This window comes from Rhea pennata, chromosome 3 (genome assembly GCF_028389875.1).
Source record: "Rhea pennata isolate bPtePen1 chromosome 3, bPtePen1.pri, whole genome shotgun sequence".
In the NCBI taxonomy this organism is placed as follows: Eukaryota; Metazoa; Chordata; class Aves; order Rheiformes; family Rheidae; genus Rhea; species Rhea pennata.
In genome coordinates, this window is record NC_084665.1 from 88,661,706 (window position 1) to 88,685,631 (window position 23,926).

Here is a 23,926-nt window from a genome sequence, read left to right on the forward strand (position 1 = left end):
GCGGGCGAGCAGCGTGCGGGGGAGGGGAGGCGGCGGGCGCCGCCGCGGCACGGCGCCAGCCCGGCACCTGGTCCCCCCCGCCTGGCCTGCCCTCGCGGGGCCACAGGCCGCCCGCACGCAGAGGGGCCCTCGGAGCGGCGGCGGCGGGGAGCTCCCCGGAGCGCGGCCGGCATGAGCCAGGTGCCGAGGAAGCTGCAGGAGGAGGAGGCGGGGGACGAGGAGGAAGAAGAGGAGGAAGAGATCGTGGGGCTGGCGGGCTACGGGGACGGGGCCGAGTCCTTCTCGGATGGGGACGTGGAGAGCGGCGGCGACGAGACGTGTGAGTGCCACCCGCGGCGGCCTCGGCGGGACCGGCCCTGCCGCGGTGGGGAGCGGGGCTGCGTTGGGGGGCTGCTGCCGAAGGGGCCGGCGGGGGCTGCGGGAGGCCCGGCGGGAGCAGGGACTGCCCTTGGGGTAGGCTGTGGGGTGGGGGCCACCCCAGGGTACAGGTGTGGGGTGAGGCGGCCTGGGGGTCTGAGGTGTGGGCTGTGGGGCAGGGGCCAGCTCGGGGTACAGATGTGAGGTGAGGTGTAGGGGTTTGAGGTATGAGCTTTGGGGCAAGGTCTGGCCCTAGGTTAAGGTTTGAGGTGAGGCAGGGTAGGGGTCTGAGGTGTGAGCTGTAGGGCAGGGGTAGTCCTGGGTGCAGGTGTGGGGTGAGATGTTAGGGGTCTGAGGTGTGGGTTGTGGGGCAGGGTCTGTCCCTGGGTGCAGGTGTGGGGTGAAGTAGGATGGGGGTGTGGGCTGAAGCATGAATGTTGAGGGGTGAGATCCAGCCGCCTCTGGAGGAGGCGAAGGTTTGAGCACCAAGGTGGGGGGTTGTAGGTGAGTCAAGCTTGGCTCTGCTTGCATATGGGTCTGGGAAGCAGCAAGGCTGGGCTCTGGGGGTGGAGGTTTGGGGCAAGGGGGGGAGCAGGGCATCATGGGAGCTGGGGACCAGAGGCCTGGGGAGAAGGAAGGAAAACTGGAGATGTGGGGAGATAGGAGCCTGGAGATGGAGCAGGCCTGGGGGACACTGAGGCGGCAGTGAGAAAGGGTCAGCTATGAGGCCAAGGCTGGTCAGGGGATACTGTGGAGTGACTGGTGGAGGGGACAGGGATAGTGGGGCAATTCTTCTATGGGGTCACAGAGACTCTTAACACAGGAGCAGAGCAAAGGGTGTCAGATATAAGGAAATGTGGGAGCAGAGAAGGAGGTTAAAAGTGCAAAGGGGAAAAAGTCTTTCAGTTCTTTTCACCTCTTTGGGGTGCAAGTTAGTTCCAGAAGTGAGGAGTCACAGCCTGGTGATGTGACTTGAGTGTGCCAAGGAGGTGGGGGGACGGGTGTCAGGCTATAAAAGGCAGCAGCCGTGCACAGCTTTGTATCCAGGGCTGCCTTGCAGCTGTGAATGTCAGTCCCCATAGCGGTAGGCTCTGCTAAATGTCTGTTGTCTGTGCATATAAGGGCCCATATTACTCGTGGCATGTCTGTGACAATATGGACGGTGATGCTGGAAAGGACAGGTTTACCAGGAAAAGCAATCTCATTCAGTAAAAAGACATGCCAACTCAATGCCTGTTGCTTTCATTCAGAACATGAATTCATTCTTCTGAAATATTTTTCACAAAGGAGCTTGGAGAACTCTGGATCTATCAGGATGAAAAAAAAACTGCATTTTTTTTTATAAGAGCATAATAAAAGTGTATGTTTTAAGGTTACTTCAATTATTGGCATGCTAGAACCTTTCCTCCTAGAGGCCCAGTCCTACAAGCTGCCAAGGGAGGTATCACATAGACTAATACAGCTTCATATGAGAGAAAAAACATTATTCCTCTTGGTATTTTGAACGTTATTCATTCATGGTATGAGTTTAGGTATGCAGCATGCCAGAATGTAAAGCTTTAGCGGAGACTAACTAAACTCTTATTTGAAACTGCTAAGGAATTGCCAGTTTGTTTTGATGCAGGGAGAATATATTTTAGCATGTTTATTTCGTGCTAAACTATCTTGGTATTTTCTATAGGGAAGTAATCCGTGTTCCATCCTCAGAGGTATTTGGCTATTTTTAACAGGAACTTTTTAAATTGCTAAAGATTTCAAAATTTATTCAGAATAACATCAGAATACTTTGCTTAATAGAAACAAACATTTATATCCAGAAGAGCGAGACAAGATAGTCCATGCAGTGACCTCTTCCTATCCAGGATTAAAACAAAGGGTCATTTTAACTGTCCAGATCCAGTGGCTTTCTGTTTGCTTCTGAAGTCTCTGGAGAATGAGGGCGAGCGCATATTTAAGAGAGGGGGTTGGGATCTGGAGCCGAGTTTTGTGTACTTAACACTTACTGGGCTGTAGTGGAAGGGTCTTTTCTTTTCCTAGTTTTTATCCATCTCTTCCTGGATCTATGCAGTAAATAGCGCAAAATTCAGAGTCACGGACTCCATTTTTCTGTATAGAAAGAGTGAAAGGGCAATAAAAGGAGAGTGACTTCTATGCATGGCTGTTGAAGGGAGGAAGAAGCCAGGTGTAAAAGTAAAAACATAAATTGTGCTTGCAGGCATGTGGGAGATTTCAAAACTTGTTGTTGGTCCTCTCTCAGCCCATACTGGTTCTTATCACCCACTTGAATGCTGAAACCAGTGCTCTTGTCCTCCTCAGTCTTCTGACTTTACACATGGGGTCATATTAATAGACCTTAAAGAACTTAGTTACATAAAGCCTAGTCATCTTCTTGATACGTGCAATTAAAAAGTATTTACAAATGGGGAGATCTTCTGCATAGTGTCTGAGGAAGTAGCTTTAAGTCATATGCTTGCAGTGTGCAGCATTTGTGGCAGAGTAGAACAGGTCTTCTGGTTCTGAGTCTTTACTTTAGCCACAAGAATTTCCTTCCACCAGGCATTTCTGCAATATTTGTAAACCCACAGTAGTTGAACAGTTTACTTGATTGCATATGAACTTTTTCTGTTAACTCTTTAGGCTCAGGCTATCTGTTAGCATTGAAGATATTCAATGTATGTGTTTCCTAAGACTATTGTCTTGGCAGCACTCTAATGTGCTGGAAGTATTAGTCATAGTAGTACTGGAAATTGCATAAAACGAATGGGTTTGGAGGTACGTAAGTGGAAAGTTTGGGAGTGATATGTCCCCTGTACATAAAGGTTAAAATTTGACATTTGCTCTGTGCAAAAATGAATGAAATAAGAAATCTGTTTCAGCTAACAAGAGGAAAAATTATCTTTTTCATTACAGAACAGATAATAGCGTTTCTGTTACTCGTATTATAATCACACTCTGTAACCTCGTCTGGGAAGTTGCAGTGATAAATCTACTGGCATTTCCATGGCAAATTAAAGAAGGAGTTGTCATGCACTTTGCAAAAGAATGTGGGCAGGCAGTGTATCATTCAGTTCATTTACATATAAGGTAATCTCTAACTCTCTCTCAAAGGAAAGTGCTATAACACTTGCAATTTAGTCTTAAGTTCGGATGTTGTTCATTTATATTTTCCTATCTTTGAATGGGCAGGATTTCAAAATCTTAGTAAGTCTGACTAGTGAAAGAGTTGATGTTCATTCTGGTCATTAATAACTATCTTCACTTGTAACTATGTTTCTTTCAGTGTATATATAAAGCAGTAGTAAAAAGCAGTTCTTTGTTAGTTAGTAATCATTCCAGTTAATAAAAATATACAAGCTTGGAAAAATTTAATATAAAAGCAATGTAACCCCCTAAGTTATTTAAAGTATATATTTTTTTAGATACTTTTTAGATAAGGCAAATTTTTGGCCTTAAAGAAAAGGGGATTATGTAGCTAGCTTGTCTGTCTTCTCATTCCTTTCTCGTTGCTTATGAGAGCTTTGGAAACTGCTGACCACTTTCAACCAAATTTGAAAGAAGGGAGAAAAGTCTCAAAGATAGTTAAGTTCCTGCAAGTCTGAAAGCTGGTTCTTGGAGGAGAGAGACCCAAATGAAAGCCTCTTTGAGCAGATGTATGCATTCTCTTTGGCAGCAGTTGGATAACCAGAGCACATGTGTGAACTATCTAGCCAACTGACATGTGTTTAGCTCCAGATCAGCCACAGCATGTTACATCTGTTATTTGGAGGATGTGTCATAAGACATATGGGGGAAGTCGGGGTTATTGTGGTGGGAAGCGGACACAAAGTACAAATCCATAGCAAATTAGACTTTGTAAGTTCTGTTGCATACGGAACAAGTTGGAATTTAATTTTTTGAAAAATGCAATAAAGCATCAGCCAGAAGGTTGTTCTTTGAATAACGTGCTTTACAAAAGCCTTTAAACTATTTTTGTTAAGTTTTGAATAAATTGTTTTCCCTTCTGATGGCCAAAATGCTTTACAAATTGCAGAATGTATGGATATATGCACCTTAATGAAACCATGGCTGTGTTTTTGGCATCTGTAGAAAACTTGTGCATTAAAGAACAGAGTGGGGTGGAAGAAACTCTGTTAAATCCTGGATCTTTGGTTTGATTTATTGACAAGACATTATCCACCAAAATATAAAGTACTGTAGCATCATTCTAGAGCAAAGGTTTATTATTCCTCTGTTCATGGGGAAGTATTGTGGCACATATTTTTTCCAGTCACAGAATGATGCTGCTGTGACTGTTCAGGTTGACAGGAAGAGTAGAGCAGTATGTTGACTGCAACTTATTACTTTCTAGATGTTGTTGACCATGGATTAGCAAAAGTGGCTGTGGCTCATTAGGAGGATGGTCATAGAATCATAGAATCAGTAAGGTTGGAAGGGACCTCTGGAGATCATCTAGTCCAACCCCCCTGCTCAGCAGGGTCACCTAGAGCATGTTAGACAGGGTTGCATCCAGGCGGGCCTTGAAGATCTCCAGAGAAGGAGATTCTGCAACCTCTCTGGGCAACCTATGCTAGTGCTCCGTCACTCTCACAGGGAAGAAATTCTGATCATCTTACCGAGTTACCGACGTCACCTCCTGCAGCTATTTTGCTTGAAGGAGTTTCATCTGTGCGCTGCTCCAACCTGACAGTGTTTCACAGATAATAATTGACAAGAGCACAGTATGTGGTAATACACATCAAGGCCTTTCAGATGTATTTAAAATGCATAGGATCCTAGAGTTAAAGAGTTCTCAACACTGTTTCAGCTACTGTAGTGAGTTGGGCTCGGACTTAGTGACATACCCACTCATGAGCCAGTAGGTGGTGCCAAAGGGATGCTTTATGCTGACACTGTAAGACATTCACTTGTGAAGCTGTAATTCTTGGGTAACTAAGACTCAGGAGATATGAACAGATATAAACCAAGCTTATATGCATTCCTAATGCACATCCCACTCTTCTGTTTCCAAAAGCTGTGTATCAGGCTTGAAGATCAGAGTACAGACTTGATCATCACTTCTGGATGTGAAACTTGCTTCTTTGCAAAGGATTCCTTCAAGTTTTCCATGTTTTTCAGCTCCTTAGGCTTTGTAATAAATGGACAGGTTCTTTTCTGGGTCCTCTCTGCCTAGAGGTTGACTGTGAATAAAATATCTGTAACATTAGTACATAGAAGCTGTTGTGTAGCTTTAGCTTCTGTAGTGGTAACACTGTGCTGAGTAGCTAAGCTGTAGTCTTACCTCATGTTATATTTAATTATAATTCATGTCTCTCTTTAGGTTAATAAGAAATCAGTAATACAAACCACTTCTAAGGGGATGACAAAAAAGGGATAGAAGACTTAATAAACTTCCTTTCTTTGACAGGTTTTCTTCTAAATTTCTTGCTCATTTCTTGCTCACCAACTTAGTTTTTCCTGATCAACAGTCTTAACTTGAGAAGAACTCCAGATAACTTCAGTGTATTTGCCTGTCCAAGAACTTCAGGATCAAAACTTAAATTGCTGTTCCTAAAGTTGCTTCTTTTGTATTTTGGTACTTTTGGAATAAAATTGGTCACTTAAGCGTGCAGGGTATATAGAAGAAGGACATGTGCACAAACAGATGTTTGTACCCCTTTCCTGTGATTCAAAACTCATCTGAGCAGAAAAGGAGGAAGAAAAGTAATTGTCTTGTGCTCTGAATTAATGTTGAATAATCTGTTACTCAGTTAGTGAGAGAAGTCTCGTTCTGCCTGACAGCTAGTGTGTTTAGCCTGCTATCTGATAGTGATTTAAACCTGACCACTGTGTGCTGTGAGCCTAGGCTTAGCACTGGCATTTCAGTTCTTTGTGCTGCTTGTGTTTGACACTGCAGACAGGATATCACAGGAGTGTTTGACAGCTTTTTATGTTCACATACAGTACCATTTTCAGCTTGGTATCAAAGGATGTTTCAAAGTTACAGACCTACTTTAAATGTAGTTATTTTGATTAGAGATACCTGAAACTATTAAGCTAGTATACCCTAGGTGTGGATAGCTGTATATTTATATCCTTATGGATGTAACAGAATAGTTTACCCCCAGAAATACCTTTATGCTAATATAACTGCATTGACGATAAAAAGTGTTCCAACTTAGTGACACTTGTTTCAAACTAGGATAGGTAGCGTAAGAAATCAGTGTGTTCCCAGGCTTTTGTTTTGCAGATAGGCAGGGAATGTACTGTAAACATATTTATTGGATAAGGACCTCTTACAGAGTGTAAGACTAATTTTTCAATATCATGTGAAATCCCAACCACTTAGAAATGGACTCCTCATGAGCCCAATGCTATCTTGTAAGTCCCGTTGCAGAGGAAGTTGTCCTCTTGGTTTGTATAGCTTCTGTGATGTCTAATTTCTTAAAGGAAAGAAGCCCTCCTGTGGCCTTTGGAGTTCACACATGTAACTAACCCAAACTCACTCCTCCTATCCACCAGCATGATGTAACTATCTATTGTCAAGGGTATGTGTAATTGGATGAGATTTTTTTTTAAAGCTGAGTTAGAAATTTATGTGGGATAGTGATGTTATTATTAGAATCACTTTAGTATTGGTATGTATAACATGTTTTGAAATTTGAGTTTGCATGTTGGGCAGGAAACAGACAGGGATTTATTTTATGCTGCGATGTGGCAGAACTAATTTGTGCGGAACCTGAAAGGCAGAGAGAGCCTGTATTTACTGCAGTCAAGGAAACAGAGCTATTGGAAGACCTCAAAGATAATATAGTGAGAAGAACAGTTTGCGTGAATTTTCTGAGCAGCTTTACAGGGATTTCCAGGAAGGACAATGCATTAGTCATGATGCACCATCTTTCAGAAATAACTGATAGGGCAGAATAATGTGAAGAAAACTTTTCTGTATCAGATTAGTGATTTGCTGCAGTTATGATTTAAAAACAAAACAAAACAAAAATCAAAGCCTTTTTCCTTTGGAGGCAAGTAAGATTATTTCTCTCCCTTGCCAAAAACATTCTATTGAAAAGTTGGAAATGTAGGCAAAAAATGATACGCTTTTTAATAAAATATTTTTCCAGAATAGCCAGTGACAATTTGAAAATGGTATTTAGCAGTACTTCACATCTGTCCTTCATGATGCTTTCTATTTCTACTAAATATTTTCAGTGAAGTAATAAAAACTGCCTTTTTCTTTTTTGCATGATACTACATGCTGTAGAACAGCATGCCCTCTATGTATTTTTATAAATTTTGGACCAAACAGTAATAGGTATATATTTTGGAGAAAGAATACAGTTGATTTATACAGATGGATATACTACGCAAGTATCAAGTGTATTTGTCATTATTTAAAAATAAATTATTTATATTTTCACAGCTTTTCTACATTTTAATCAAATTATATCTGTTCTACCTATTCTTCTCTACTGTAACTTATAATTCTTTGCCTTTTTAAGATGTGTCAGTTTTCCTCCAAAATTCAGACCGGGATAAGGAAGGGAAAATGCTTTTCTGTTGCTTCTAAATGTCTAAAATTACCGTATCTAGGCTCTAGGCAACTCTCCCTCCCCTTCCCATATTAGTGTACGAAACTGAAAATGTTCAATCAGAGTCAAGTCTTGAAAACTAAGAGGAAGCTAGATTGAGACTACCTCACCGAGAGTTTACAGTCAGATCCTGTTTCCTTAGTTGGTCTAACCCACCAACTTTGTTATGATGCCAATTACAGTGTTTCATAAAGTACCTCGTGCCAAAAGCTATTGAACAGTCAGTCTTCAGGCTGCTGTGGGAGAATTGCTGAAGGGTTATAAAAGGGTGCTAGTCTTTTAGTTAAGAGTATATTCTTTAACTACTACACAAAAATATATTTTCAAAACCTGCAGCTGATTATGATGGAGAATCAAATTAGATGTTTTAGCATGTCTGTATGTGATTATATTATATTGCTATAATATACTATTTTTCTTCTGTTACTTCATTCAGTTTTGGATTTCAATGATCCCTTCAGTACTGAAGTTAAGCCAAGAATCCTGCTCATGGGATTGAGAAGAAGTGGGAAGTCATCCATTCAGAAAGTTGTCTTTCACAAAATGTCACCAAATGAGACCCTCTTCTTGGAGAGCACAAACAAGATCTGCAGAGAGGATGTTTCCAATAGCTCCTTTGTCAACTTTCAAATATGGGATTTTCCTGGGCAAATTGACTTCTTTGACCCTACATTTGACTATGAGATGATTTTTAGAGGCACAGGAGCACTGATATTTGTTATTGATTCTCAGGTATTAAAAGGGGGGGGGGGGGCTTTTTCTTCCTTCAGCAATAGGGAAATGAAGTGGAAAGCATAAAGAGATTTTTCTAAAGCAAATAAATGACTTAACTTATGGCTACGGACACGCATTTAAAGAAAGTAATTAAAACTGGAAGAACTGTTTGGTTATTTTTAATGTCTCTGTTCCAGGATGTTCAAAAACAGTTAACTAGTTTACTTTAACATCTCAGGCTTCTTGCTTGGACTCCCAAGTCCTGACAGCGCGAGCTCAGTGCACGTGCTGGATGTAGACTCAGGCTTCTACTTAAAATATCATGAAAAAAAAAACAAAAAACTTAAGCTGTTGTTGAATGTAGTCTTACATTGCAAATTGTAAAACTATGTATTATATGTATATGTTTTTTAACATTCCTACAGTTGTAGCCTTTATTTTTCCTTCATTAGGATGATTATATGGAAGCATTAGCTCGGCTACATCTTACTGTGACCAGAGCCTATAAAGTGAATCCAGACATCAACTTTGAAATCTTTATCCATAAAGTGGATGGCTTATCTGATGACCACAAGATTGAAACGCAAAGAGATATTCACCAGAGGGCAAATGATGACCTTGCAGATGCTGGATTGGAGAAGATTCACCTCAGGTGAGGGAAGTTGCTGTGCAAAGAATCTTAAGTCAAAGATGAGAGCAGCTTACCTGACAAGTTATAATTTTCTGTTCTGTTGAAGTAGCAGGCAACAAGAATTTGATGTGTAAAGGAAAAGGTTAGTCACAGGCATTGCATTTGACCTGAGCTCAACAAAGGATTGTTTTTTCTGGGTGCTCTTTTGAAGGGAAAGATGGGGAGGGGAAGTGCTTACAAACAGATGATGAATAAACCTGCCTTACTAGTTTTTGCTGCAGCTGCCATCTTGAAGTAAAATACTTTGGAAGATGGCAGCTGCCAGCAGACTATATTTGCCAATCATATCCCTTTTGCCTTCTTTGAAAGCTATCCTCTATCTCATAATCCCCTTCCAGCCACTAGGCCTTACTGCTGCAGCCTGCTCAGAGCCACTTGGGAAACAGATGCTGTGTAACTGCATTATGTCTGTGAATAAAGCAGATTATTGTAGCTAATAATAATAATAATAATAATAATAATAAAAGTATTTTTTCAGACTAGAAACTAGGAGACATCACGTTCTCATGTCATTCTTAGGATTTAAAGCCAAGTACAGGTGTATTAAAAAGACACCCATTTGATGAACATGCCAACTCCTAGAGCTTTTAACAACTGACTTCATCATTTTGTTGAATGAATCCAGAGCTTTCGAAATGTAAATCACAACATACAGATTCAGTCATATTGCTCTCTTGCAGTATGAAAAATGCTTTACTAAGAATATCGAGATGAGAATTACATCATAGAATTCTACATCAAGTGCTAGATTACAATATGTAGGGTTTTGTTTATAGACATATGTACTGTCATGCCAAATGTAATCGCAAGAGAATATAGTTTCTTGTATAAAGTCCTATTTCAGTTATAACATGTAACTTTTGATCACAAGGGATAATTACATAATTTTAGGCACTTGGTGTTTTGACAATATTTCATTTCACTCATATGCAAGGTACATCATGTTCACAGTATGTGGCTAAAAAGAAAATATGGTGACATTTTTTTCCAGCTTTTATCTGACAAGCATATATGATCATTCTATATTTGAAGCCTTTAGCAAAGTGGTACAGAAACTGATTCCACAGCTCCCAACACTGGAAAACCTACTTAACATCTTTATTTCAGTAAGTACTTGTTATGTACTTTGTGTTTAGATCCAGCTATGTACAACACGCATGTTCAGATATCTGTTGAGAACCTTCTGAGAGACTGTGAGCAATGTGAGCTTCTAGCGATATTAACAAAAATTTGTTGAAATGTAGTGACACAAAGCTCAGCCCCATCTTTCTGTCTATTAAACAGTCTTGCTGTGCTACTGAGATATTCACAGTAACCTACTGAATGAAAACAACACATGAAGTGGGTTAGCAGTCAGTACTTCTCATACTTAAAATCTGTGTAAATAAATTTTAAAAGGAATGTTGTGTAGTCTGACCTGCTAGGTTGAACAGTGTATAATGCCTCCTAGAATTATTTATACTTTTTATTGAAGCTTACCTCTCAAGAAAATCTTCACTTGTCTTAGTTTCCAGAGATAAGAATCTATTCCAAGTTGCAAAGTTATGCTCAAGGCCAGTTGGGAAGCTTTGTATATCTGATTGCTTGTTACTACTGAAGGGGAGATTGTATGTTCCACTGTTTCTGTCTGTGTGGTCCCTGTCCCTCCTTGTACTGGTTCTGGCACTCACCTGTTGCCTCATGGAATCACTATGGTACACACTAATGCAGCAAAAGACTGTCCAGTTCTTTTGACTGTCTAGTTAAAAGCAGCTCATGAAGGAGTCCAAAAAGTTTTTCTTTTGGCACAAAATAAGATGTGGGAGCATATGGCCATGAGCAAAGGTTACAGAGTGGTTAGGTTGGGAAAAGGAGGAACTCTCTTTTTTGGTGGTAGTTAGCTCACTGTAGGTCATGAAAGTGTACTCTTCTTCCCAGTATTATAATTTTACACCCTGCATATAGCACAAATTTGTCAAGCTTCAATTTCCAAGTAAGGTATTCTGTTGTCCCCTTTTGTGATTTTTCACATAATGAGATAATTTAATATTGTTCAACAGCCTGGTAAGATAAAATTAGACTTCACAGTCTTTCAGTACTGAGTATGAAATTACAGAGAGAAGAGAGAAAAAGAAGTTGGATGTGTTGCTGAAAGGGACGGTCAGGTTTACAGGAAGGTCTTTCTTCAAAAACCCATTGTCTTAATGATAAGCAATACATGATGCTACTTCATAATAAACAGTTAGTTGCAGTAAACTATTTCAACTAAAGTTGCTGGACTACTTGTCAGTTATCATTCAGTCTGAGCTCCAGATAGGGTAGAAAGGTAATGAAAGGGTGATGATTATCCAGTTCTGGAGAATTAGATATTATGCTGAATATGCTACACAGTCTTCAAGTTATTTTCCTCTAGATAATTGCCTTCCTAGTGCCAGTCATCCCAGTCACCCAGACTGTGACTCTGGTCTCTATGTGGAGTCTGCTTGTTGCTTGGAATCAGTGGAGAGTCTGTACTGAACCACCAGATAAATCAATCATGGGATCTTTTGTGAATGACTGATGGCAGTTTTTTGTGTGTTTTGGACAGCCAGGAGGCAGTTTCAATAATACCTAGAATGTCACATGTAATTGGTAAGGAAGAACAACTCTTTCAAATGAATGAGAACTTTGAAAAAGTGTTCCTGGATGTTCTTTGTAACTTCCACTTACAGTGGAAGAGCACTGTAGGTAGGAGACTCAGAATGAATTTATGTGCAACCATAGAAAGAGAAAACATGATTCTCCAGGCTAGAATTAAATAGTGGATGCCTCTTCACTTTAACAACTCAGTGAGCACAAATCAGGTTAGGAGTCTTGATGTGGATTTTGGTCATACCTCAGGAAACCATGTGTTGGATATCAAAGTGTGGAATTGATGTTCTGGTTTAGTTTTTGCGATTGAGCAGTATTCATGAGGATATGCTTTAATTTATGCCATGAAAACTTTCCAACACAAATAGCTGGCGATTATGAAAATAGTTCTGTCATCACTTTAAGTTCATATTATGTTATGCTAAGTATTTGCATAACTTTTTATAGTGCCACAGTTTGTGAGCTTCTACATTCTTTATTCCATTGGTTTGGCATTAAAAACCATGTAAATCTTCGCTAACGCTGTATTAGCATCATGTAGAAGGATATCTGCTTTCTAACGGCCATGGTCATACTGAGTAATCCAATTATGTGGCATGAGAATGTGGATCTTCCTTTTTACTTTTAGGGCTTTTTTGTTGTTTAGAAAAATGTGCATTAGAAACAATCAATGAGTTATCATGGAGAAAATAAAATTAGACATTTTAAAAAATATTTAAATTTCACAATCTGTAAATCCAAATATAGTGTTTAATATTCACTAAATTTTCTATTTGCCACAAGGCCTGTTTAAATAACTGTCCAAAATTCATGCCTAAGTGTAAGTGACTGCTGATGTCCTCAAAGTTTCTTGAAAAATAACTTCTAAGGGCCAAATCCTGGCTTATTGTTCATAACTTAAAGAAGGAAAAGGATATGCCACTTCACCTAACCTAGGTGTGGGAATGATACCACCAATTTTACTGAACCCATCCCATTTAAAGAATAGAAACTGCAGTCTGCTCCATCGAACCTATTACAGTTGAAGGACATGGCTTGAATTCAGCTACCTAATATCCAACATGAAGTCTCACATAGCAGAGGATTTTTCCCAGTGGATTGCCTTGTTATTATTAGCCATGGGACATCTCTATCAAACACTCCATAGTGAACAGAGGAGCTCCTTGCGCATACTGCACTTTCTTAGTCTGGCATGATTATGCTCATTCTTACCCTGCTCCATTGACGTCAGTGGCAGAATTTCATTCCGCTGAATAAGGCAGCCATTGGCTTTTGTTCTCTAATAAAGTGCCTTGTGCTATAGTTAGAAAAATAGTTTTCTTACCATCATCTTCTGCTATGGAACATTAGTTTTATAATGTCTCTTTGAATAGTGTTTTTATATCCAGTGTTTCCTGACTTCTTATGATCTTGTAATTATTTTTATAATTTCTTTTTGTTTTGTTTTGTTTTTTTTTCCCTGAGCTGTTTCCTTATAAGCACTGTGGTAAGTTCTTTCTCTTGTCAGTTAAAGGCACACCAAAAGCTCTGGCAGATGAAATCTTTCAAGTCATGTCTATACAATTTAAATGGTTACTACTCCTGGCAGACCATCGTACTGCTTTGCAGAAGTTTCTGTTGCCATACAAAGGTCAACAGAAACAAAGCGGTTCCCGTTTCTCAGCAGATCGTAGCATAACGTATTAGTTTAAACTGAAGATTATGGTGGTTTCAATTAAGATACCAAGCTCCAACCTGCAATTCTACTCAGCTACTACTCAGATTTTCTGCTGCTCCTACCACCAGCCATGGTGGACATCTCAGAGTGGAAACGTTTTTAAACTCTCACTGCAAGAATAGACAGACTGAATCTTTTAGAATTCTCATTCCTTCTAGAGATGGAAAAAAGGTTCTTATATTTGCTACTGAAATCTTAATATTTTAAAGGTCACTTTACTTCTACAGCTGAATTTATAGCTATATGTCTGCTTTTATAATAGAAGATTTTCTAACCAGCTCCTCGTGAATGATGCTATGGAGTTTATCCTCCAGTGATGCTACAGAGTTTGTCCTCCAAACTCTTTTGTCTAAAATTACTTCTCCTTCTAAATAAACCTTTTGGCAATATATTTCAGGTATCTATTTATATATTTGTAGGTATTATTGTACACCCTGAATTCTGTGATTAATCCTATTTGACAGTATATTTTGAAGCTTGAGGTGCTGTAAGAATTAATGTATTATTTGAAAATTAAAATTGTACAACTCTCACGTGTGACCAGAATAAGCAAAATAAATATATATACGTTTTTATTCTTAGTGCTCAGAGAACATAGACTCATAGAGCCATGTAGGTTGGAAGGGCCCTCTAGAAGTTAGCTACGCCGACTTGCTGCTTAGACCTAGGCTGGTTAGAGCAGGCTGCTCAGGACTGTGTCCAGTTGTGCTTTGAGCAGCTCCAAAGATGGGGACTCTGCAATCTCTCTGGTTAGCCTGCTCCAGTATTTGACCACTGTTACGGTAAAAACTTTTTTTTTCTTGTGTCAAATCAGAATTCCAACTTATCTGCTGCCGTTTGTCCTTCCACTCTGCTGCTCTGAGAAGAATTTGACTCTATCTTTGTTGCACGCTTCCATTAGGTAGTTGTAAATAGCAGTGAGATCAGCCTTTAGCACTTACACATCATGCTCTAGGTGACTCTGCTGAGCAGGGAGGTTGGACTAGATGATCTCCAGAGGTCCCTTCCAACCTTACTGATTCTGTGATACTATGATATGGTTCAGCCCATGTATCCATGTAGATAAAGTATCCGAAGTGTATACTTTTGTTTTGGATAATATTTTTATTAATGAATTACTGAAGCGTGCTATTCATAGTCTTTTCCATAACCAGGTGCAAGAAATTTGCCTTATACTACATCATTGATGGATATTTCCAGTTTTAGTTCCATAAGTGTTGGTGGAAGAATCAAACCTCCCTAAAATGAAACTGAGCAAAATATTCTTGGCTATTGCACAGTAGCATAGCTAGGTTGACATCTTTGCAGCTATGTGTGGGAAAGTGAGAAGGTCACTTTAGTCTCTTAACTGTTTGTTGAATGGCTCCCTTAGGAAGAGAGAAGATGAAAAAAAATGTAAATGCAAAACAAGTTGAAGCTGTTAAAATATAGGGCTTTTCAGAATGTGTTTAGTAATTACCAAACTGCTATGGCAACAGTCCCAAGCTATTAATGGGGAAGCCCATATATGGAAAAAATCTGATTTGACAGGAGAAAGTTTTCTCTCTTCCTGTGTATTTGGTTTCTGAAGCGTATTTGATAGCCTGAGCCTTAGCAATACTGAGAAATTGCTCTTTGTGTTCATGCTAGAACAACTGCAATCCCTTGCTCCTGGCAGTTGCAATCCCTTGGTGTCAGCGAGCAAAGCTACTGTTTTCGATTAAACAGTACACATTTTCTCCTCTCTTTTCAGGAAACAGAGGCTTGTGGCAGTTTATTTACACAAAGAGTTTGAGCAATCCTGGCTAGCCTCTTAGAGCTGCAAACATGATACATCTCCAGTATAGAGTGCATCTTAATCAGCTTGGCAGAGTGACAAGAACATAGCTGTCATTATATTAGCCAGCCAGCAGTATTAACATGGTTGTGACCACCAATGCTACTTGAACGCTGAAAGATCATCACCAAAATACTGGTTCTAAGGAGTCAAGCAGAACCACAGTTAAAGATCCTGATGAGACAATTTCTCAGTTTCCTTAAGAAGTTAGTTCCTGGTCCCTGCTGCTCTCAGTATTTCAGTTCCTCCTTGTTCATTATATCATTTTCTTTTCTTGTTTTTACCTTTGTATGTCCAGCTAGAATAACCTTAAATTACAGGCCTCTTCTTGTGTCCACTGTCAGTCAGGAGCAAGACCCCAAAAGTCTGACTTCGAAATTGATTATTCTGGAGCGTTTTCAACAGAAAATAAATGTAAGCTATCCAGATATTTTCTAGAGTGGGGGAGTTCAGGCGTCTGACTCGGCATTATGTCTGCTCAGATGCAGAAACTCCTTTTTCTACTGCTTGCTCTTTTCTGCTTTGTGAATGTTAAAGCAAGCTTTTTTGAGCAGGTATGTATAGGTCAGTGCAGTGATCCTTGATCTTCATTAGAAAGTTTGTGAGCATCATTATTTGCTACAAAAATATGAGAGTGCTGTACAGTTCTTTCAAAATCAGCCTGATTGCAAAATTTCTTTGACTTACTCAGCCTAGCTTTTTATATAATAGGCAAATAGGGGAACAAAGTTTGGTGTTAATTTGAAGACATGGTTTCCATTTCCATTTTCTTTTTCTTTTTAAATAGAATTCTGGGATTGAAAAAGCATTTTTATTTGATGTAGTCAGTAAAATCTATATTGCAACGGACAGTACTCCAGTGGATATGCAGACTTACGAGCTCTGCTGTGATATGATAGATGTTGTGATTGACATATCTTGTATATATGGGTAAGTAAGTTGCTAATCTTTTTGTAGATCTGTGTACCTAGATTCTGAATGACCTCAAAATTAGAATGATGAATAAGAAGAATGAGTAATGTGCTACAGTAGTCAGGGCTGTGCAGAAGGAGGAAATAGCAGCTCTCTGAGGTACAGGTTTCCCTGTCAGCCAGAAGCACTGTTCTCTGCCACAGCCTCTGTTGTGAACACCTTCCTTTTGCTATGCTAAAAACTTTATTTGGAGGAAAAAGTGGGAAGTAACCATCCTTAATAAAAGGAAATATTATCTTTTGTTCTCTTGGCCAAACTTAACAGAAGGATGCTTGCCACTTTAATAAAGGCCAAGTTATATTTACTATTTTTGTTTAATAGCTAATGGCCTCAAAGAGCTGCTTCACTCTTGCTTCAGTCATCTGTTGGTCCTCTTTTCCCTCTATGGCCTTGTTTTTTTCAGTTTCCTATCCTTTTTCCATTAGCAGCTGTAGAACTTCTGGAGTAGCATGTACATCTCCTTACAAGTTGTATTACTGTTTTACATGGCTTGGCCCTTGGCCAAGTGGAATGCCAGCTATTCCTGGAAATGGCAGGAGCACATTAAGGTAGAACTAGTGCATTAAAATGAATAGACTTATAGGTTAAACCATAGTATTAGAAAATGTAGTCTGAAATTCTTGCTGATTTTTAGGTTTCTTGCAGTCTTAGAGAAGCTACAATGGAAAGCCCTGGTAAAGAGCACAATAACCATTGGAACTCTGAAATCACATCTAATTGTTCAATACTTTTGTAAAATTTTTTTATATTGTACTATACCTGTCAGGTTTAGTCCAAAAAATAATGCATTTAGTTATTATTTGTACAGCACTTGTGGGGCTTTCTCTTCAAAAGATGTCTCTCTGACACTATCCTTGCATAATTATTTGGTGTTTGTCACCAAAAATCCTTTTGTCCTGTTTTTTAGGTACAGAGATGTGATAGTACAATTCACTTGTTCTCCTTACTGCCATAATATATTGATGATGCAATAGTTCTTGGAGATAGCTGATAGCTATTCGTTTAACAAAATCTGTGCATGCTTTTAGTAGTGAGGGTAGAATTGTGAGATACGAAGCTTACATGGTGAATATCATCTGTGAAGGAGAATCATGCAGTGTTGCAAAAACAAACATCTCATGAAGAAGGTCTCATGATGGCTCGAACTATTAGTCAGCTGCCACTGCCCAAGCCAGGTTACTGGACTTGGAATCATCAGTACGGACTTACTGTTTGATGCATTTTAGATAAAGGCATAGTATAGTTCATTATTAAGAAAACAGACAACTTTGTGATATATGGTTTAGAAATAAGAGAAAAATTTGGGCTACAATTCAGCTAGTTGGTAGTTAAGAGATCTGTTTTCTAGCCCCAGATCTCAGATTGGGTATGCATTGGGATAAATAACTTAATCTCTTTGTCTCTGTGTGGTTTAGAGAAGAGTCTTCCTAACAGATTGATAAAATGAAAATTGCTTAAAGTTTGAGATTATTTGATGAAAGAACCAAAGCAGGATACTTTTGTTAGCTCGTCTGGTGGCTTATCTTATGTCTGTGTGTGTGTTTTTAATTATTATTTTTATTTTAACATTGCACTTTAGGCTCAAAGATGATGGCACTGGGACTCCTTATGACAAAGAATCAATGGCAATCATAAAACTGAACAATACAACTGTCCTTTATTTGAAAGAAGTGACAAAATTCCTTGCTCTTGTTTGCTTTGTAAGAGAAGAAAGCTTTGAGAGAAAAGGTATTTTCCCTTGTCTAATATTGTCTTATTTTCTCTTTACATTTGCAAGTTAATGAATAGCTCTGTGATTGTCACTTGCTGATACAGTTTCTAGTTGTATCACAAATAAAAAAGGTAAATACACCTCAGTGGAGCTTACGGAACATTATATTTAAAGGTATGAGGTATTTGTGCTGGCATTAAGATAGGATAAGATCATAAATGTATTTGACAGATTTTTGATACCAAAGCATACAGTTTACATCCACTGCAATGAGTTTCCATTTGCAACAGTAGAAAGCGTCATTTTATCTTAGCTAACATTGCTTTCTGTTTACTGGCACTAACATATGCATTTGAAACAGCTTGCATGCTGTAACTTAGGGAAAATTACTGAAGCTGGCAAATAAAAATGTTTCTGCTTTTCTTGCCTCTGAAAGGAAGTTTTGAGAAGCAGCATCTTTATGAACTGGACAGCTTTAATATTTTGAAATTAAAATACATAAAACTGGTAATCTCTCTAACCTTGGTTGAACTCTGTACTAAAAGCTTAGTTTGTTATCACTTTGTACACTGGCATGGTGTTCACTGCGTTACTGATCTTAGTCAAACGCCCTGAGACTGAAACTGAACTGTTGAAGAAGGAACCGTCATCATCTTGGCTTGTGTCGCCTCCTTGTGCTATTAATTCACCTGGCAGTGTTGATGTGTTTGTGAATGCAGTACTCACGATATGTCTGCTGGTGGATTGACAAGAGTATTTAGCTTTCATTTTAGAGACAGTTGCTCAGATTTTTCTTTTACAGCTGTATGAGCATTATTATTTAGGAATGTTAGATGCTGTCACTTTCTTTTTTTACTGTGTTACATTGACATACCTGCTAACAAGACTGTTTCAGAAAAAACACCATATTGGATAAACGCTCACTAGGCTTTGTCAACAACGGTCAGGTGGTCAGGTTTTTGTGTCCACGGAGTTTGGGACACCTGGTGCTGTAATTAGTACATTTTAACTATACAACTCTGGTATAATGGTGCAGATTTTTTTTGGGGGGGGGGTTGTTGTCCCTGGTGAATTCCAAATAATATTTTGTCTGAACTCCAGTGAGAGGGAAAACAATTCCAGTGCGGGGGAGAAGTAGTAGTAATGTGGCAGATTTAAACCACTTAAAATATGTATCATCTCCTGTTAGGGAAATTAAAGTGAAAAACACTGCAGTATTTGAATTAAAAGAGCTTATGGCATTAACCTTGAATGAGATCATAAGCTCAGTACTAAAATCCTAAAATTGTATTGCAGTATTACAAAATCTGTAGCACTCAGCAAGTCTTCAGATTGAATGCCAATATGGCTTTACAGCTTTTCTGTGAGATCGCGCTCAGCCCACTTGCGTGGTAACTTTGCCTATTATGCATATATGTAATTTAGCAACATGTCTAAGGTATTATTTTTCAATTACAATATAAGATGAGGTATAACTGTCTTATGAAAAGTTATTACTTGGTAATATTTCTGCTGAGTATACATTTCAAAGCTTACATATCAAAAACCAAAATTCTTCGATTACTCATTTTTATTTCAGTTATAAAATGACGCACAATTTATGAAGGAGTTTAATTTTTATCTTAGTATACAGAGTATTTCCCTAAAGGTCTTAATTAAATTAAACCTTCATCTGCAAATGTACTTTTTTTGGTCCATTTTCTGTAAGACTAGTAAGCATGTTTAATACAGGTCATAGTATGAAACTATAATGCTCACTGAATTACTTACATTTATTGAATGTGCTTCTACGTAGATATAAAAAATTGCCTAGAAGATTCACTGATTGTGACCTCTAGAGAGCAAATGAAATATTTCAGTAAATGTAGAATATAAGCCCCTTTTTTTTTATTAACTTGATTGTGCAAGGCTTTATTAATACGGAAAACACTTCTGTCTCTATAGGATTAATAGACTACAATTTCCATTGTTTTCGAAAAGCCATACAAGAAGTATTTGAAGTGCGAATGAAAGTAGTGAGATCTCGAAAACATCAAAGCCACATGAGAAAAAATAAAAGACCTACCCCCAATGGGACACCAAGAATGCCACTGTAACTGAGGCTTACTGGCAGGTGGAGAGCAAAGCTTTTCTTCAAGTTGATGTGACTGCTGCATCTCATTGCACTGAGTGAAGAGGAAGACAGATGGGACTGATGTATTATATGAATTTTCCCTGACCCTTCAGAAAGCACTGTTTAAATATTTTTATCCAATCAGTTTTTTTCATATAGTAAGCACTTTGAGCAAAATGTTGTATATATAGGCATTGAGGTGAACACTTGTAAGAATTTTCTTAATATATGCTGTAAATCTTTTTCATGCCATATTAAGAAAAATTAGCTGTGACAGAAATACTGGGTACATAATTTGCACTTTTTCATGTTTTCCTTGTGGAGTTGAACTTTGATAAACTTAGTTTTTATGGTGATTTTGATGCATGGTGTCAGGTAAAATGTTTGCTGTAGTTTATTTACCTGCTAAAATCAAATTGGTTAGTAAACAATCAAGAAAACTTGATATAATGCCTTTTAAAATTTGTGACAGCTAATACTGAACATTCATACAGAACTAATTTAATATATTTTTCAATTTGTAAACTGAAGAATTATTTTGAAGTATGATAGCAATAAGCACCTTGCCAGAGATCATAACTGGTAGGTAAATATTAGCTTTTATAAAACAGGCTTTTGGCCAAATTTTACCCGGAGTTCTCCACAACACTGGTAATACGCTCTGCTGGGTCTATTTTTATTCTTTACCTCAACGTATACCACTAAAATACCTTTCTATAAAGATAACTGTTTTGTAAAAAGGCTCTATATTGGTGTTGGTATTGATGTTGTTGACATTGGTATTTTTATAAGGCTGTGGGAGAGGATGGTGTATGTGAAAAATTGAATTTACTGGTAGGCTTGTTTTGAGAGTCTGTGCATCTGCAGTTGGTGTAGTGAAGAATCTGTATGTTTCTTCATCATGCCAGTACAAAAACTTCAGATGTACTGATAGGAAGTTCTAAAGATTTTTGCACTGGGTAGCCCTAATAGGGGTACATCTGCTATTGAAATCCAAAGAGATCTTTAACGTGAGGACTGGAGAATCTACCTGCTGTAGTAATCGGCATAGATAAGTGCTTTTTATTTTAATATTGATCATGGGTAGATTTACCACAGGATCAACCAGGACACCAGAGCACTTTCAAGAAGAAGTAAAACTTACCTTCTGAATTCCATATTCACTGGTTTTGTTTAATTAATGATAAAAAATTCTAGTTCCTAGTGGGAAGAACAGCTCTGGTGAGGGGAACTATGCTTTGCCCAATCATCAGCTAAACTGCCCCTAGCTGAAACAGCTGTGGAGACAAAAGCAATTGATTGATTGAATTTGAAAGCTTTTACTATTTTTATTTTTTTCCAGCTAAAGCAAAGCATAGTGCTGCATCTTTAATTATGATTCTGAGTCCCTGGTGTTTGCTAGCTTCTCTGGAAAAAGAAGAGGATTTTAGTCTATGATAAACAAGCCTAAATTCAACAGTGGTTTCAATGTAAATGCAAAGTTCCTGTATGCTATGTATGGCATGTTGACAGATCTTCAGGCTATGGTGCTGCACTGAATACATAAACTAGAAGAACCAGTTGGCACTGAATGCAAAGACTCTATCTACCTGATCATCAGCCTAAAGAGAGACCATGGTTTCCAATCCTTTACTGCTGCCTGATGCACATTGCTTTGCTTATTTATCTTCTGCAACATATTGGCTCTTTTGTCATGAGTCTATCAAATATATATGGAGTTCTTAGAAAAGGGGGTTAGTCAATAGATGGAGCTGGGCTGTTAGTCTCGCTTGATAAGTAATGCAGTTTGGGTTGCTCAGGAAGGTGGGAAACAGCGTAAATAGCCAGAAATGTTGGTCCTGGTGCCAGTGTGAAGGATAATGACAGCCCCTGTAACATAAGCAGAGTGTGGCAAAACTACAAAGAGTTCAAATTCTTAGGAGTTCAGTCTTCTTAGGAGAGGGCAGCTCTTCTGGCCAGCCTCTCCATTAGAGTTTTCCTCTCAGTACACTACACTGATGATGGGGAGTAGCTGTCTTCTGGCAAATCTGTTCCACAGTACCTTCACTGAAGGGCAGTCTTTCTTTTTTCTTTTTTATTTTTTTTTAACCCACCATTTTTTTTTAAATCCATCTTTGTGACCCAGTCTTCTCCCTTGCCTCTTTTCAGGTATGTGTGAATATGAGACAACCTACCAGGCTGCGTCATTTGTTGGACCAGATACTTGAAAGAGTAGCAGTGTCATTTCATACTGCCTATGGTATGAATCATGACTAAAGAATGTGGTTTCTGTATGTTTGGCCCTATGTGTGAGCATTCCTAGTTTACATCTACATAACCATGTATACCCTTATATTTAGAGAGACTTTCACCTTATTTGAGCCCTTCATTTACCATTACCATTAAGTTATCTCTGATAGTTAATCTAAAGTTATTTTTATGGTTTAATTTTGGTATTTCCCAGTTTAGGCAATGACAAGTGTGTTTCACTTCTAGTCATTTTCTAGTCAGTACTTCAGATTTTCATGTACTAGCTGAAGTGATGGAACAGTGAGGCATGCAAGGGTTTTTTTGTTCTTGAAGAACATCTTATTCTGTCTCTTGTTCTTTCTTTTAAATTTTATTGAGGTTCTAGTTTTTATTTTCAAGGGAAAAAACATCCCTTATGCTACAGGACCTAATTCTGGCATAGCACTGTAGAGATACTTATTTTTTAATTGGAAATCATGCAAGAAGTAAACAATTTCTGAGCTACATAATATTTCCTAAATGGCTGATCTGTAAGTCTCCTTTTTTATGTGTCATCAGATTTGCCTAAACGTGGGAGAAACCATTATTGAAGTGGCCATGTCTCTTTAAAATACTCTTAAGTTTGAACAGATAAACCCACACCGACTTAGTGTCCCATAGACGTCCCATATTCCTAATCTCTGAAGCTGAACTGCTTCTAGCAACTTGCTGCAGTGGCAGAAGTCTCTAAAGTAATTCAGTAGGCAGCTGCCCAGAGTACTTAATGACACGGATTCTTTGAGGAGTTAAAATGTGTAAACATGCACTGGGACATGGGCTGTTGAAACTATTAGAATGCTTGGCATGTCTTTCTAAAAATCCTGTGAGTATAGTTGTACTGTGCATTAGCATAGAAATTTTGAAGTGTAATCAGCAGGAGCAAACTACTCTGATGAAGCATATTTCAAATACATCATTGAGAGCTCATCTGTGATGTAACAGTTTTTTTCATTAAAGCATAAAAATTCGAGGTTTTCTTTTCTTGCAGATGAAACTGTACTACAGTGATGAACTCTTATGCTAAGGGAGCTGATTCTGCCAAAGGATTACAGAGATTTTTTTTTTTTTAATTATGCAGAGCTAACATTTTCTGAGTAGTGCAGACCTATAAACCTCCTCCATTCTTGCACATCATCAGATTAAGTTGAAGGGTTGAAGCAAATAACAAGAACAGGTCACGTATTGTAGAAACTCTTTGCTTTAATGATACATTTCTTGTCCCTTTCATTTGCAATAATCACTGCAGAATATTTTTGTCTTACATTGACTGGTGAGGGGTTTCTATTTCCCTACTGAATGGTAAGCACGGTGTTGCTATATAGTCATTTTTTTGCTACTGCTACTTCCTCTCTGCCCTGTTCGATAAAGAAATTAAATAGTTGACACCAGAAT

At 38.6% G+C, this 23,926-nt stretch overlaps 1 protein-coding gene across 1 annotated transcript; it reads left to right on the forward strand.

Moving 5' to 3' along the window:
- RRAGD (Ras related GTP binding D) lies at nucleotides 1-23,926 on the forward strand. The gene is made up of 7 exons (XM_062572766.1): nucleotides 1-319; nucleotides 8,359-8,654; nucleotides 9,089-9,288; nucleotides 10,319-10,433; nucleotides 16,258-16,400; nucleotides 18,022-18,170; nucleotides 20,098-23,926. Exons 1-7 carry the CDS (start codon nucleotides 172-174, stop codon nucleotides 20,247-20,249), a joined length of 1,203 nt encoding a protein of 400 aa, XP_062428750.1. The 5' UTR covers nucleotides 1-171; the 3' UTR covers nucleotides 20,250-23,926.

Excerpts from the sequence above, each read along its gene's own strand:
- RRAGD (XM_062572766.1), top strand. The coding sequence starts at position 172 with ATGAGCCAGGTGCCGAGGAAGCTGCAGGAGGAGGAGGCGGGGGACGAG. Across the intron at positions 320-8,358 it reads GAGCGGCGGCGACGAGACGT|TTTTGGATTTCAATGATCCC; the intron begins GTGAGTGCCACC and ends TACTTCATTCAG. Across the intron at positions 16,401-18,021 it reads GACATATCTTGTATATATGG|GCTCAAAGATGATGGCACTG; the intron begins GTAAGTAAGTTG and ends ATTGCACTTTAG.